The sequence below is a fragment of the Monopterus albus genome, unplaced genomic scaffold (genome assembly GCF_001952655.1).
Source record: "Monopterus albus unplaced genomic scaffold, M_albus_1.0 scaffold32.1, whole genome shotgun sequence".
In the NCBI taxonomy this organism is placed as follows: domain Eukaryota; kingdom Metazoa; phylum Chordata; class Actinopteri; order Synbranchiformes; family Synbranchidae; genus Monopterus; species Monopterus albus.
The window spans coordinates 1,093,450-1,107,017 of record NW_018127912.1 but is presented as its reverse complement, the minus strand read 5'-3'; the positions used below and the strand labels follow the sequence as shown (position 1 = coordinate 1,107,017).

General features: G+C 40.1%; 1 protein-coding gene across 2 annotated transcripts in view; it reads left to right on the top strand.

Moving 5' to 3' along the window:
- The window catches only part of LOC109958468 (ATP-sensitive inward rectifier potassium channel 12-like), a 13,346-nt gene extending 324 nt beyond the window's left edge, over positions 1-13,022 (top strand). Inside the window, exons 2-3 of one of the 2 annotated variants that reach the window (XM_020597141.1) lie at positions 5,586-5,760; positions 7,357-13,022. In XM_020597141.1, coding sequence (XP_020452797.1) covers positions 5,669-5,760; positions 7,357-8,998 — 1,734 coding nt within the window. In that variant the 5' untranslated portion in view covers positions 5,586-5,668 and the 3' untranslated portion in view covers positions 8,999-13,022. The remainder of the gene's footprint in view (positions 1-5,585; positions 5,761-7,356) is intronic. The other variant, XM_020597142.1, reaches the window with a different exon arrangement.
- Positions 13,023-13,568: the final 546 nt, after the last annotated feature.

Genomic DNA, 13,568 nt, shown 5'->3' with positions numbered 1-13,568 from the left:
ATCCACAAATGCATTTTTTTGTTTTGTGATGATCAGTAAAGGCTTGCTCTTGACCCCAGCTTGTTTACTTTTCTTAAAATTTTACAATAACAAACAGCCACCTCATTGCATTCTGCGGTAGTCGCCTGTCTGTTTTACATCTTCCTAGTTACTGAGAAAACACAATCAGTACTTAAACAAAGCCTTCATACGGCTGAGTAAGTCGGCTGTAAAAACTGTGGGTGTGAGTGTATCCCCCCGCCCACCCCAACTCCCCTCCCTCCGCTCCCTGCTGTCCATTATTCCTACAGGGTTGGAATTGATTTTCAGCACTGTACAGCTCCTGGGTCCTCAGTGAGACACACACATGGCACAGCTGGTGCTGTGTTTGCAAACCACCCCGTCATAACTTCTGGTTGTGCCGTGTAAACCGCTGATCGACATTTAAGACTTCCTCCCTCAGGGATGCGTGTGCAAAGATGGAAACCTCACTTTTATCGGCTTTATTTTAAATTTTGATAAAACAATTAATAGGCCTACATATTTTAAAGGTAATTTCAACTGAACTGACGGACCTTTTTAAAATACAGCTAATTTATGTAATATAGACATATTAGGATGCAATACCGTGTAAAAGAAAAAGAAAATAATTTTTCCTAATAACTATAAGTCCTGCATTCAAACTTTTATTTGAGTAAAGGTAATCGCATAATGTTCATAAAGTAAAAGTATTAACAACATAATGATACATTTACTGCTATATGTATCAAATATTTGGATATTAATAAAAATAGCATCAGCAAAATCAGTACATTTTATTGATACAGCACTTTTCAGAACAACAGTAGTGCTTTGCAGATTTGGACCCAGAATAAAACATATCAGCAAATATCGAAGCCAACACAACCAATTTAACATAAAATGACATAAAGCACCCTAAAATATATAATATTACAAGAATAATAAAAGCTAAGATATTTTACTGGACTATAATCCATTTACATGCACAGACTTTTAATATTTTTAAGATTTTGTTAACTTTATACACTGGTGGTTTAGTCTATTACAATGGATCATTTTACTGTATGTAAACCAGTCAGTTACATGTAACTATTAACAGCTGTTGGATAAATGTAATAGAGTAAAAAGTTCTATATTGGTATATGTAAACATGTTGTTCAGTACATGTGTAAAGTAAAAATTTAGAAAAAACAAATTAACTACAACAAATGTAATTTCATCTTAGAACGAGAAGAAGTACAGTATGTGCCAGTTACACAGTCAGGCCTCTATTTTTGCTTTTCTGTAGGACTAGGACACATCAGGGCTGTCCTTATGATGTAGGTCTTTTTTTAAATGTTACTGCAGAATATCTTGCAAAGAGTTACAGGGAAAAACCACCTCTGAAAGCCTGACATAGCCACTTTCCTTTGCCTTTTAGAAAATGCAGTAGGAATAGCCAGTATATTGTGTATGTGCATGCTTTTGTTTTGTCAGTCTTCCACTTCTCTGAAAATGGCTTGGACCTCAAATGGTAAAGTCCTTACTTACCTTGGTTTATAGTCTTTCTTTCTTTCTTTCTCTCTTATTCTTTCTTTCTCCCTTGATTCTCATATCATGAGATCTCAGATTACACAAAAGTGCCTAAATCAGGTCACACAGCAACTCAATCCAAACTTTCCCACTGTATTGTTGTTTGGATGAGGAGACTAGTGGAGATGATAATCTAATATTTAACAAGGGCTTCCTTCATGCTTTCCTTTGCATGGGATTATCCTGTAATATACAGATGGTTGACAAACTAGAAGAAAAACTAACATAAAGTGAAAAACATACACTTTTTAGTAAAGTGTCTCCAAAACAGCTTCAGTGTGCCTCTGCTTGAGGGAAGGAAACGTCATTCTCCCAAAACACATTCCTCCATTGTGGTCAGCACACTTTTCCATACCCATTAAGCCATTCAGTAGCCTAGAGCTGCAACCACTGGCCAATTAATTGATAAATCAATTGATAGAAAATTCACCAGCACAGATTTTGTATTAATATTCACCAACATGTTCTTCTTTAATGTGAAGAGTGGATGCTTTGCTTTGTCCTTCATAATAATAAACTGAACATCCTTGTATTTATTGGTTGGACAAAACAAGGCATTTGAAGACCCTGCGTTTGACTCTGGAAAATCAAAATGGGTATTTTTCCCCAATTTTCCCACATACAGTGAATAAAAAGAAAAATCTAATAATCAAGAACATAATCAACAGAGTTATCAGTGACCTCTGCATTTTGTTATTTCCACTTATTTATCCAGGGGTTTTCTTTAAGTTGTCAACCATCTGTAAGTCAGTTTAAGCCTTCTGATGTGTAAGAGCTACAGCAGACAGGAGCATCTTTGACCCACTGGGTAATAATGATCTGTGTTTGTGCAGCGCTGCAGTTTATTCCTGTTGACTCGGGCGGGTTTTGATGTGTCTTACATCATACATGCTTTCCTCAAGGAGGAGTCCACAAGGCATTCTCCTCTCCTCTTCTCTCCTCTCATCCGTTGGTTTATCTCCTCCTCCTCCTCACAAGTTGTCTCTCATGATAAACCATGACCACACACACACACACACACACACACACACACACACACACACACCACACACACACACTGAATTAGGTCGGTATAGAGAAAAGAGAAGTTCCTATGGAGACAGATAATACTGTACACTATGAGCAACCATTAATTACTGCAGTTTTCCCCAAGGACTTCTGTCAGCTGAGAAAAAGACATCAGTCAGGTATACACTGACAACAGCTGGCTGCATTAATTGGGTTAATTACTCTATGTGTTACATGCGAACATAACTGTCCATGTGATTTTCTTTTTGTCAGACGATTCATACAAAATAGTGATGAAGTGAACATATTTCAGAAGAGAGGCAAAAAATAAAACAGGGGTTAGGTCTTTGATGAGTCAGTGATACTGCACAGTGGGTGAAAACAGTAACATGAAACCAGTAAAAGTTAGTGCAGACCATTTTAACAGATTATATCAGAGAAATGTTGGTGTCATTTATAAATTATCACTATAGTTTGTGTTTTTTGACAAAACCTTCCCAGCTCAAGAGCCACTTATTACCTTTTCCCTGAGTTTTGAGACAGAGTTTGCTCATGTCATGGAGACGAAGCTGTTCACATGACTTTACGCATATACGTTCCGGACTTCTTCGTCTATCTGGCCCTAATGCCAAGCTAGAAAGTGAAGCTTGAGGTGGCATAGTTTTGTGACACTGTTATTTCCAAGGTCAAGAAAGACTTTTAGCATATCATAGTGTGTGTTGTTGTGTTAAATTCCATTACATTTTAACATGCTTTTGTTGTTTTGTCAACCTAATGGTCATCATCGTAACAATACTTTATTGCATCAAGCTGTCAAGTAAAAAGAACATTTCTATCAACATCTTTGTATAATATCAACCATAATCGCACATCAGTTACAGACATGGGACTCTGAGTGGCTTGATGTATCGCCTGGTCTCTTAATGTACTTTGTAAGAAAAGTTTGTGATTTCATGGTAGGGAACTCTCTTCTCCAGCTGTGAGAGTTAGCAAGCTGATGTAACCTTCTGTTCTTTTGGGATTATCTGGTTGAAAATCATCCTTTATGCAGCCAATCGGCCATGAGCTTGTAACATCTGTTGTAACACGGAAAGAAGTCTGGAAGTGTTTCACCCAGCCCACTTTACATGAAACCAAATCAAAATTCAAATCTGTAAACATATGTCTTTATGTGTTTGTAATTACTGGCATGACAACTACATCAAATGAAGAGGTTGATGCAGTCATCTGAAATTTTCCCAAGACAATCTACCTTTTTATTAATGCAGACCTGCCCAGTCTGCTCATTCATATCAACCAATGTGATTCACAAACAGTAAAATATAAACCACTAATACTACATGCAATTGGCCTTCTACTGGTTATGCAACTTTTGGCTCCCCTGGCTCCCAGTTTGCTGACATAATAAGCTGAGCAAAATCACGGTCTAACATTGTCATCAGGCCAAACAGCAGATCAATTGTTCTCTTACCAGTAGATTATCACTGATTCAGACCTTTGTCTCTTCCAATATTTGTGTGGTTTTCCACCCCTAGTTAGCCTGAAGGTCCTTAGGGCTAACCACTAGCAAGGATCTAATCAATAAGCTTTCATTACACAAAACTGTCTGGTCTGCTTTGTGCATTAGGGCAAGGCCTTTTCTTTTTAGCACTGTGATTTTTAGCCATACTAACATGATGGCTTTGTGGGTGGTGATATTGGTCTATTAGTTGCTCCATCACTTTTATCTTTACATATATATCTGAACAGCTACCAGATGGATTGACACACATTGCCATGCAGACATTCTTCGATGCATCTTAATGACTTTGCTGATTCCTGGGTTTTCCTCAAACACCAACCCAAGGCTGACATTTAAAAGACTATTTTAAGGTTCAACAACTTTTAAATGAATAACAAGAACAGTGCAACTATTCATGTTTTCCTGCTGGATTATAATAATTCCCAGTAACTTTTCATGTAGCCCCATCTTCAGATACCTGGGCGTCCACATCGGTGAGGACCTCACTTGGACACTTAACACCACACAGCTGGTCAAGCGGCTGTACTTCCTAAGGAGGCTGAGGAGGTTTGGCATGTCACCTAGGATCCTCAGCAACCTCTACAGCTGCATCATTGAGAGCATCTTGACTAGCTGCATCGCTGTCTGGTATGGCAGCACAACTGCTATGGACCGCAAGCACCTGCAGAGAGTGGTAAAGACTGCAGAGAAGATCACCAGGACTCCACTGCCCTCTCTGCAGAACATTTACCACCGCAGGGTGCATAGGAAAGCTGCCTCCATCCTCAAAGACCCCACCCACCCCCAGCATGGACTGGTCATACCCCTGCCCTCCGGTCGGAGGCTCAGAAGTGTGAAATGCAGGACCTCTAGACTGAAAAACTCTTTCTTTCCCTCTGCCATCAGACTCCTAAACAGCTGACTCAGGATCTACCTCATGTAATTCCATCTGTACTGTTTACATACTCATTTTGCAGCATATATTCTCTCTGCATTATATTGTGTTCTTGTTGTATTTTTATTTGCTTCCTTCACTTGCCACTTTAAAGTGCCTTAGATTTGTGATTTTACTGCCTATTTAGATTTGTGTTATTGCTTATCTATTTTATATTTCACTTGTATTATGTGGTATTCATGTGGACGGCAAAGTAAGAATTTCATTGTAAAGGGACGCATGTTTCCTAAATATGCATATGACAAATAAACACTTTAACCTTTGACCTCAAGTCAACTGTCACTTTGTCCAATGTGTTTTTATGACTGAATGACGTTCCTATCAGCCTTAGCATGCACTAAACGTTAGCTTACAAACGTTGGCGATTATAATGTTCATACCTGTTAATATGAGGATGTTAGCATGTTCACATTAGCATTTAGCTTAAAGCATTGCTGTTCTTTTGTTTTGCTTTGCTTGAAAAAGTCCTGTACCTTCACCCTTTGAAGTCATTATGAATCAATGTTTTGACAACTGGAGAAATAGCCTCTTTGTCCCCTTTATTCACAGAAAATCACAAAAAGGCAGTGCTGATAACACATGCATGACAGACCTGAGCTCATACTGCCACCCTGTCCAGCACCAGTACTTTAATGGTTGGAACTGCATGCCCCAACCTACATTACTGCCCTCGCAGACACAGCCTGATGATCACCGGTGCCATGGGAGCGGTGCGAGTCAACAGGTGAGATAGGATTTGAAATAAAACATCAAAATAAATCATAAAATGTCAAAAGCCACAATGTTTTTTTTTATAATGATGGCATTTTTGTACTGTTTAAGTTAAAGAAAATACTTAAAAACACTGGTACCACTTTTGAATAAATCATGCTTTTTGAAGGGTTATAAATTGCTACTAATGGCTTTATTAATGGTTATTTATCAGTTATCACTAACTGATGTTTATCACTTATGAGCCATTATTGAAACACTTTATGTTGCCAGGTTGTGGGAAATGTCTGTGGCTGGTGTTTGTCCTTCTCCAGTTGGACACATTGCCTTGTTTCTGCCCTTCTAGAGAAGAGCTGCAGAGCACCAGGAAGCAATGCGTTTATTCATTATTCATTATCTTTCGCAACTTTATAAAAACCCTTCATAAATCACTCACAGCATGACTCATTTTGGATTGCATGCTAATAGCTTACTAAATGTATGGATTTGTCTTTATAAAGTGAGAACCTCATTATTCTTATAAGTGCAAAATTGATAGTTTACTACCTGTTATATGTGACTTACCAACATGTGTATCTTGGAGCCTTGGTGGATTATTAGAAAATGTTCAAACTTTCAACTTCATGAGAATTTATAAATGAAAAAGTGTAAAGAAAGAACAAAGGTGTTTATCTCCTCCAATATATTGTATGCTGCAATTGTTAGCATGTCCGGTTAACTATCTTGTGATGACCATTACTTCAAAATCAAAGAAGCACATTACTAACTCACTACTTTTGTCTTGTGTACATTAGCCTATATCAAAAAAGAGCCCTATTCATGATTAGCACATCCACTCTGTAAAATTTCTCTATTGTATGGAAACCAGTCCTGGATGCTATCAGAGTTCAGGCTATTTTCATCATCTTTGTCTTGCTGTTTAATGGATCTGGGTGACTTTATTCACAAGGAGCCCCAGCCACAGTGGTTAGTTTCTAATTCTAAGAGACATTTTTTTTTTGGTGACATTAAATCTGAAACACTTCTTTCCACAGGACTTATCAACTAAATAAGACACTGACGTTTTTCCCTCCGCCATGCAGCTTTAGCCTCAGCACTTTAGTACAGTTCATTTCAGAGAGCAAAATTATGTTGCCAGCTGCAAATGATAATCCTCTTTTGTTTGAAATTAGGGACCCATTGTTTGTGAATCTGAAACAGATAGGTTGACAAATGGAGGAAAACCTGACATAAAGTGTCTTAGTAAGGTGCTGGGCCACCATGTGCCACCAGAAGTCTCTGAACTGTGCTGGCGGGATGAACACCATCCCTCCAAAAGAACTCTTCTGATTATGGTGGTGGAGATACTAACAAAAAGCTCCAAACGCTCCCATAGGTTTTCAATTGGGTTGAAATCTGGTGGCTGTGAAGGCCATAGCATATGATTCACATTGTTTTTATACTCACCAAACCATTCAGTGACCCCTCATGTCCTATGGATGGGAGCACTGTCACCTGTCTGTATGTGTTATGTGAGAGCAGAATGCTTGACAGTTATACAGTAGCAACAGTAAGGGGAGTAGGAACGGTCAGTTTTCCTGAGCTTACCTTTCCTTCTCTGTTTTTCCAGATACAGCATTGCTTCCACAGATGAAGACGCCTTGAAGATCTCCAGCCTGGGCCTACACAACGGCCACAGCCCTCTGAATCAGCAGACACTATCCGGGGCTTGTATGTGTCGTGAGGAGGGAGGAGAAGGGGGAGAGTGTCCAGGAAGTGATGAAGGAAGAGGAGCTTTGTCTCTGAGAGTGACAAATGAACCTATCATCCACAACAGCTGCCGTGCTTCACCTTCAAGTCGCGTGGGCCTGGAGGTGGGCACTGGCCGTCTGCGTAGCCGCTTTGTGAAGAAGAATGGACAGTGCAACGTGGTGTTCAACAACATGGAGGATAAGCCACGGCGATACCTGGCTGACATTTTCACCACCTGTGTGGACATACGCTGGCGCTACCTACTGCTCATCTTCACCACTACCTTCCTCCTGTCTTGGCTACTGTTTGGCCTGATCTTCTGGGGCGTGGCACTTGCTCATGGAGACTTTGACCTTCGCATTCCTGTGAAGGACACGGATCCTAGGAGTTTTGTTGGAGAGATAAAAGATGAATGGCGGCCATGTATTCTTCACATCCATGGTTTCATTGGTGCATTCCTGTTCTCCATAGAGACCCAGACCACCATTGGATATGGGTTCCGGTGTGTCACTGAAGAGTGCCCACTCGCTGTGGTGACTGTTGTGGTACAGTCCATCGTGGGCTGCATTATCGACTCCTTCATGATTGGCACCATTATGGCAAAGATGGTGCGGCCCAAGAAACGAGCGCAGACCTTGCTGTTCTCACATAATGCTGTTATTGCACTGCGAGACGGGAAGCTGTGCCTCATGTGGCGTCTGGGGAACTTGCGCAAGAGCCACATTGTTGAGGCTCACGTGCGTGCTCAGCTCATTAAGCCACACGTGACAGCGGAAGGCGAGTACCTCCCTTTGGAGCAAACGGATATTGATGTTGGCTATGACGAAGGGCTAGATCGGCTGTTTCTGGTGTCGCCGTTGGTGGTGGTCCACGAGATCAATAAGAACAGTCCTCTGTATGACCTGAGCCGCAGTGACCTGCAGAAGGAGAACTTTGAGATTGTGGTAATTCTGGAAGGGATGGTGGAGGCCACAGCTATGACCACTCAGGCCCGTAGCTCCTACTTAGCAAGGGAGATTCTATGGGGCCACCGCTTTGAGCCTGTGGTCTTTGAGAAGGGTGACCGCTATCACGTGGACTATTCCCGCTTCCATAAGACCTATGAAGTGCCATCTATGCCTAACTGCAGTGCCAGGGAACTGAGTCAGATGATGGGTTGTGACAGGCAGTCCTCATCCTCCAGCTCGAGTTACTCCCAGTCTCCATCATCGTTTCCCCCAAGGGCAGCCCACCGTCTACTGGGCCCTCACTCCCCTAGCGCTTTCTGCTATGAAAATGAGGTAGCTTTGTGCTGTGGGGATGATGAGGATGAGGATGTGAAAAAAGAAGCAGGGAGCCTGAACCTTAGGAGTGACAGGGATTTAAAGATGAGAGATGACATTCATTTGGGTTTCAAGGAGACTTTGGTGGAGGAACAGATGGTGGAGATGTTGTGTGTTTTGGACACAGAGAATCAGATCAGCTTTGACAGACTACAGCCCACCCTACCTTTATACATCAGCAGAGAGTCAGGAGTTTAATCACTGGTAATGGCTGCTGCTCCATTTGTTTTCTCTTTTTGTTTGTGCACAACCAAAGTACTGATCTAGTAACAATGAAAGTTTGAACTGTGCATCTGGTGGAAGAGAAGGATATGTTTGTAGCTGTCACAAGCTTCAGCTCAGAACTTGCTCTGATCTCAGATGTAGAGAATGTGAAGGTACAACATGCCATGTTGAATGTTGAGACAGGGGTGCCATTTTTGGAGATACGCACTGTATTTATCTGCATACATTCTTGTTTTGTTTGGTGAAAAAGTTGCTGAAATTATTTAGATCTCACTTTACTAACTGCGGTAATTCAGAATGGATAACCTTAGCTGGCTGTAGCTAACTTGGAGCATACATAGAGATCCTGTCTACGAGAGCGACAGACTGAAAAAGGACTCACTGATCTCAGCCCTCCATTCAGGAGCTAATGCTAGCTAGCAGCTGTCAGCAGATAATACAAACATTGCACATTAATCCATTTCTGCCCTGTCTGTGCTCAAACCGAACACTAAAGTGGACATTTGGACATACTTTAATTGAAGCATCCACTACTGTATGTAGCTGTATGGGATAGTATTTGTTTCTTAAAATGAACTTATAGATGTATTTAGTGTATATATCTATGACTGATAATAAGCGTGATGCTCCAAACATGGCGCATTTACCCAAAATTCAACACAGTGTGTCAGCTTCACATTCTCTATTGTACACTTTGTAACATCAGCATCTATAAAATGCACAACTCATTTACTTTTAACCATGATGACCAGGTATTTCTCTCAGATCATGAGGTAGCTTGAAAACTTTATTGCTCTCCTGTTTTATTCGGTTTGACCTGTTGATGATCTATAGTTAGGTCAAGGTTTATGTTCTTGATTTCCATTCATTTTTTTGTAAATATGGTTTTTGTGTTTTTGTTTTCATATTAAAACGATTATACATCATATACAGATAAGGTTATAGAGAGAAAAAACAGAACACTGGGAGAAAAATATATTCATTTTACAGGAAGCATGGCATAAATGTATTTTGAAAGTCTGTCTTCCTGCCTGAGTTCTGTTACTTCTCCTATCTGATAAATAACTTACTTGGTTTTTCAAGATTTATCACAGTTTATTCCATGATAGATAACAAATTTAAGCAAATGAAATTCCGAAACAGCATCCAAATCATTAGTTAAACATGTACAGACAAAGAACAAGCACTTTATTTTTACTTTTATCAATAGATGCAAACACTTTGCAATAGTGTGTTGTTTTGTATGAACAAAGCGCCAAATAAAAACAGTACATGCTGTTAACACCTGAACTGTCTTTGATTAGTCTCTATTGCACATTTCCATTATTTAACACTTGTGTCGAGTTACATGGGATCACAAACATGTCTTATTTGATTACCTCTTTCTTTATGACACGAACACTGCTGGTTAACCTAAGCAGGCTGGGAACTCTGGGAACCTCCTGAAGCCCCAAAGGTCCCAGGTTCAATGTGTGTCTAACTAATGACATTACCATCAGCCACAATTGTACTTGTGTTTACTCCTAATTTGGTAAATGTTAGTATTCTAACATGCTAGACAAAGGTGACCATGATAAACATTATACCTGCTAAATATCAACATGTTAACATTCAGCTCAAAGCCTCACAGAGCTACTAGCATGGCTGTCGCTGGTTATTTGCCAGAGAATCTGCACCACAGTTGGCCTCCACATTGTCATGTCCCGTGCATTTGTCAAAATCTAGTTCTCTGTAGTAACTGTGCATTCAAACAGAACACAAAATGAATTTTATAGGCAGCATTATTATATACAGCTCCATGGAACGGCATGACTAGGTGCAAATTAACAAGGGATGGCACTCCACTCCAGTTAAAAGTGTGTCAGCTTGACTATAAATGGCAGAAACAGCCAGGGTTTGTGGTGAGGTTTGGCTTGAGTCAGTGCCTTGAAAACACACAGGTACACGCTCAGAGACAATGAGTGTTCATTGCTAATTAGCGTCCTGCTAACACCTGTACAGCCAGGGCATTGGCTATTGAGGCAAATAAACTCAAGCTGTCCATTGGTCAGATTTGTGCGGATGATTCAAACCTCACCCACCCACAGCTGATGAAATAGATAAAATGATTTTTTTGAGTGTTAAACTTTTAAAACTCTGTGGTTGTTTATTCTAGTGATGAAGAAGCCTTGTAGATGAATAGCAATGTCTTCAGAAATGTAAAGCACAAGCTCCCTTTGGCCACAACCAGATTAAGCTCTTAGGAGGCCCTAAAAATTTACTGTTGGGTCCCTGTTAACCCTGACAAAACATGGCAGTTTGATTATTTCACCAGGCAACACAAAAGCCCTCTAGAGCTAAAAGTTGATTAATCCATTATTAATTATTTAGTCAATTGATTAATCAATTATCCACTTGTCATAAACTTTTTTGGCAATGAGTCTGATTAACTGATTAATGGGCTGAATATTTTTTAGCAAATGGTCCAAAATCTCTCACATATTGATATTTGCTAGTTTTCAGAGAATAAAGTCAGCAATGTGTTTTTGGTTGTTTGTAAGTCAAAGTGAATCCATCTGAATATGTTAATTTGGGTTTTGGGGGGACAATAATGGGCATTTTTTATTATAATTTCTGACATTTTATTTTGACTTACTATTCATTCAGTTACTAAAGAAAACAACTGTCAGACCTAATGGTTATGGTATGAAGTGTTGTAGGAGGACAGTGTTTCTGACTGTTGTGCAGGCGCCCCCATGTGGTTGAATAGTGACACCACAGTGTGCAACAGCATCTGTACTGTTTCATTTGATGCTATTTTCTCTGCAGGTTTGTTGGTACTTATAAGTATAACCTGTACCGAAGTACAGGTTATAATAACTCATTCTAAACTGAATGGCTATTAAGGTTAATACATATTTCCATCCTCCTAAAACTGCTTTCCTTATTTACAGTTGATGGGTTTTCATTGGAATGCACTACGACTGTTAAAATCTAGGTAAGACACAAAATAGTAATAGATTTTCGAATAGATGCTGCAACCAAATCTTGGTTCAGATCCAAGTTTGACAGAAAAAGTCCCATGATCATCCAACCTGCACATAGACAGTACCAGTGCAAAGACACAGGATGTCATTGCTGTGAGGTGACCATACTAACCACCGAACCTCTGTTCCTTATTAATGTGACTCATTATAGAGCAATGTCCTCTACTTTTGGCCCTGCAGATGTTTATTTCCCTCTTGTGTTCGTACAGTTCTTAACAATACTAAACAAGGTAGCACCTTTTTGGCTCAAATTGTTTTACCTGATAGATAAACAGTCCAAGGGAAACATCCTCCGCCAGCTGTAATCTCATCATCCAATCTCTAATGTGGTTAAATATCATCACCTGTTCCCTCTAACAAGCCATTTCTCCTTAATGAAGTCTTCCCCTGTCCCTGCTGTCATCCCATCCTGCTGTGTTTTGATGCTGGTTAATTAACCGGACTGTCACACCCCCGTCATCAGCATCAGTGAGGTAGAGCAGCTGGGTGACCTCTTTGACCTTTCTTACGGCTGCTAATTGCTGACTAGGATCATGTCTAATAAGGTGGTGTGTATTCATCTTCACGTAGGTTAAGTGTATGCATGTGCTTTCATGTGTGTCACACCATATATCTATGTGCCCTCTTTGGCCTCACTGGCTGTTTGTGGCTTTGGGCTGTGCGACCGGAGCCACTGACTGTGTGTGTGTGCTCAGCGGGGGACAGTATTTAGGCACCGGGAGCTGTGACCAGGGGATCTTCGATTCCATAATGTGCTGTTGTGTGCTGTGGAGCTGTAAAGCAGTTTGCTGTGGGGACAGAGGAGCACTGTGTGCAGCTCAGCACAGCTCAGCTCAGCAGAAGAGGCCTGGCTGAGCTGAGCTGGGAAGCACCACAGGGCAAACAGCTTCTGAATGCTTCTGTGCGTTTGTTTGTCTACTGCTTCTTCTGTCTGCTTGTTCTGTTCTCTGTCTGCCTTCTTCAGTCCTGTGTTTTTTATCTGTTTCTATTACAAGCTGCTATCAGCATAGTCAGTCATGCTTTAATTGTTAAAACAGGGCTTGTGTCTTTATTTAAATAAAATAAAATTGTCCTGCTAGCCTGGGTAATGGAGATGCAGAACTTGGAACTGAAACATCTATTTGCTGTGCATCATTTCTCTATCTTCTATTTGAGAAAAAACATGCCAAAATACTTTTAAAAAATTATAAATAATGCACATTATAATGTAATGTAAAACAAGGCTGCATTACCAAGTTGACAGAGCCGGGAAGAAAGCTTCATATTTGCTGTGTTTGTGGTGCTTTTATTGATTGATTTTCTAATATGCACTACTGAGCCACAATATAAGTTAATAGGTCCTTAAGGAATAATTTGGTAAAACATGTCTATTCACTGACACATTAAAGCACAGCATGTTGTTTTTTATACTTTGTTTTTTGTGCAAAACAAACACACAAAATTTTGCGTGTAAATAAATGAGCTTTAGGAGTCTAGAAGGTGTATTTCTTTTCTTTTTTTAAAACCTTTGCATAAAG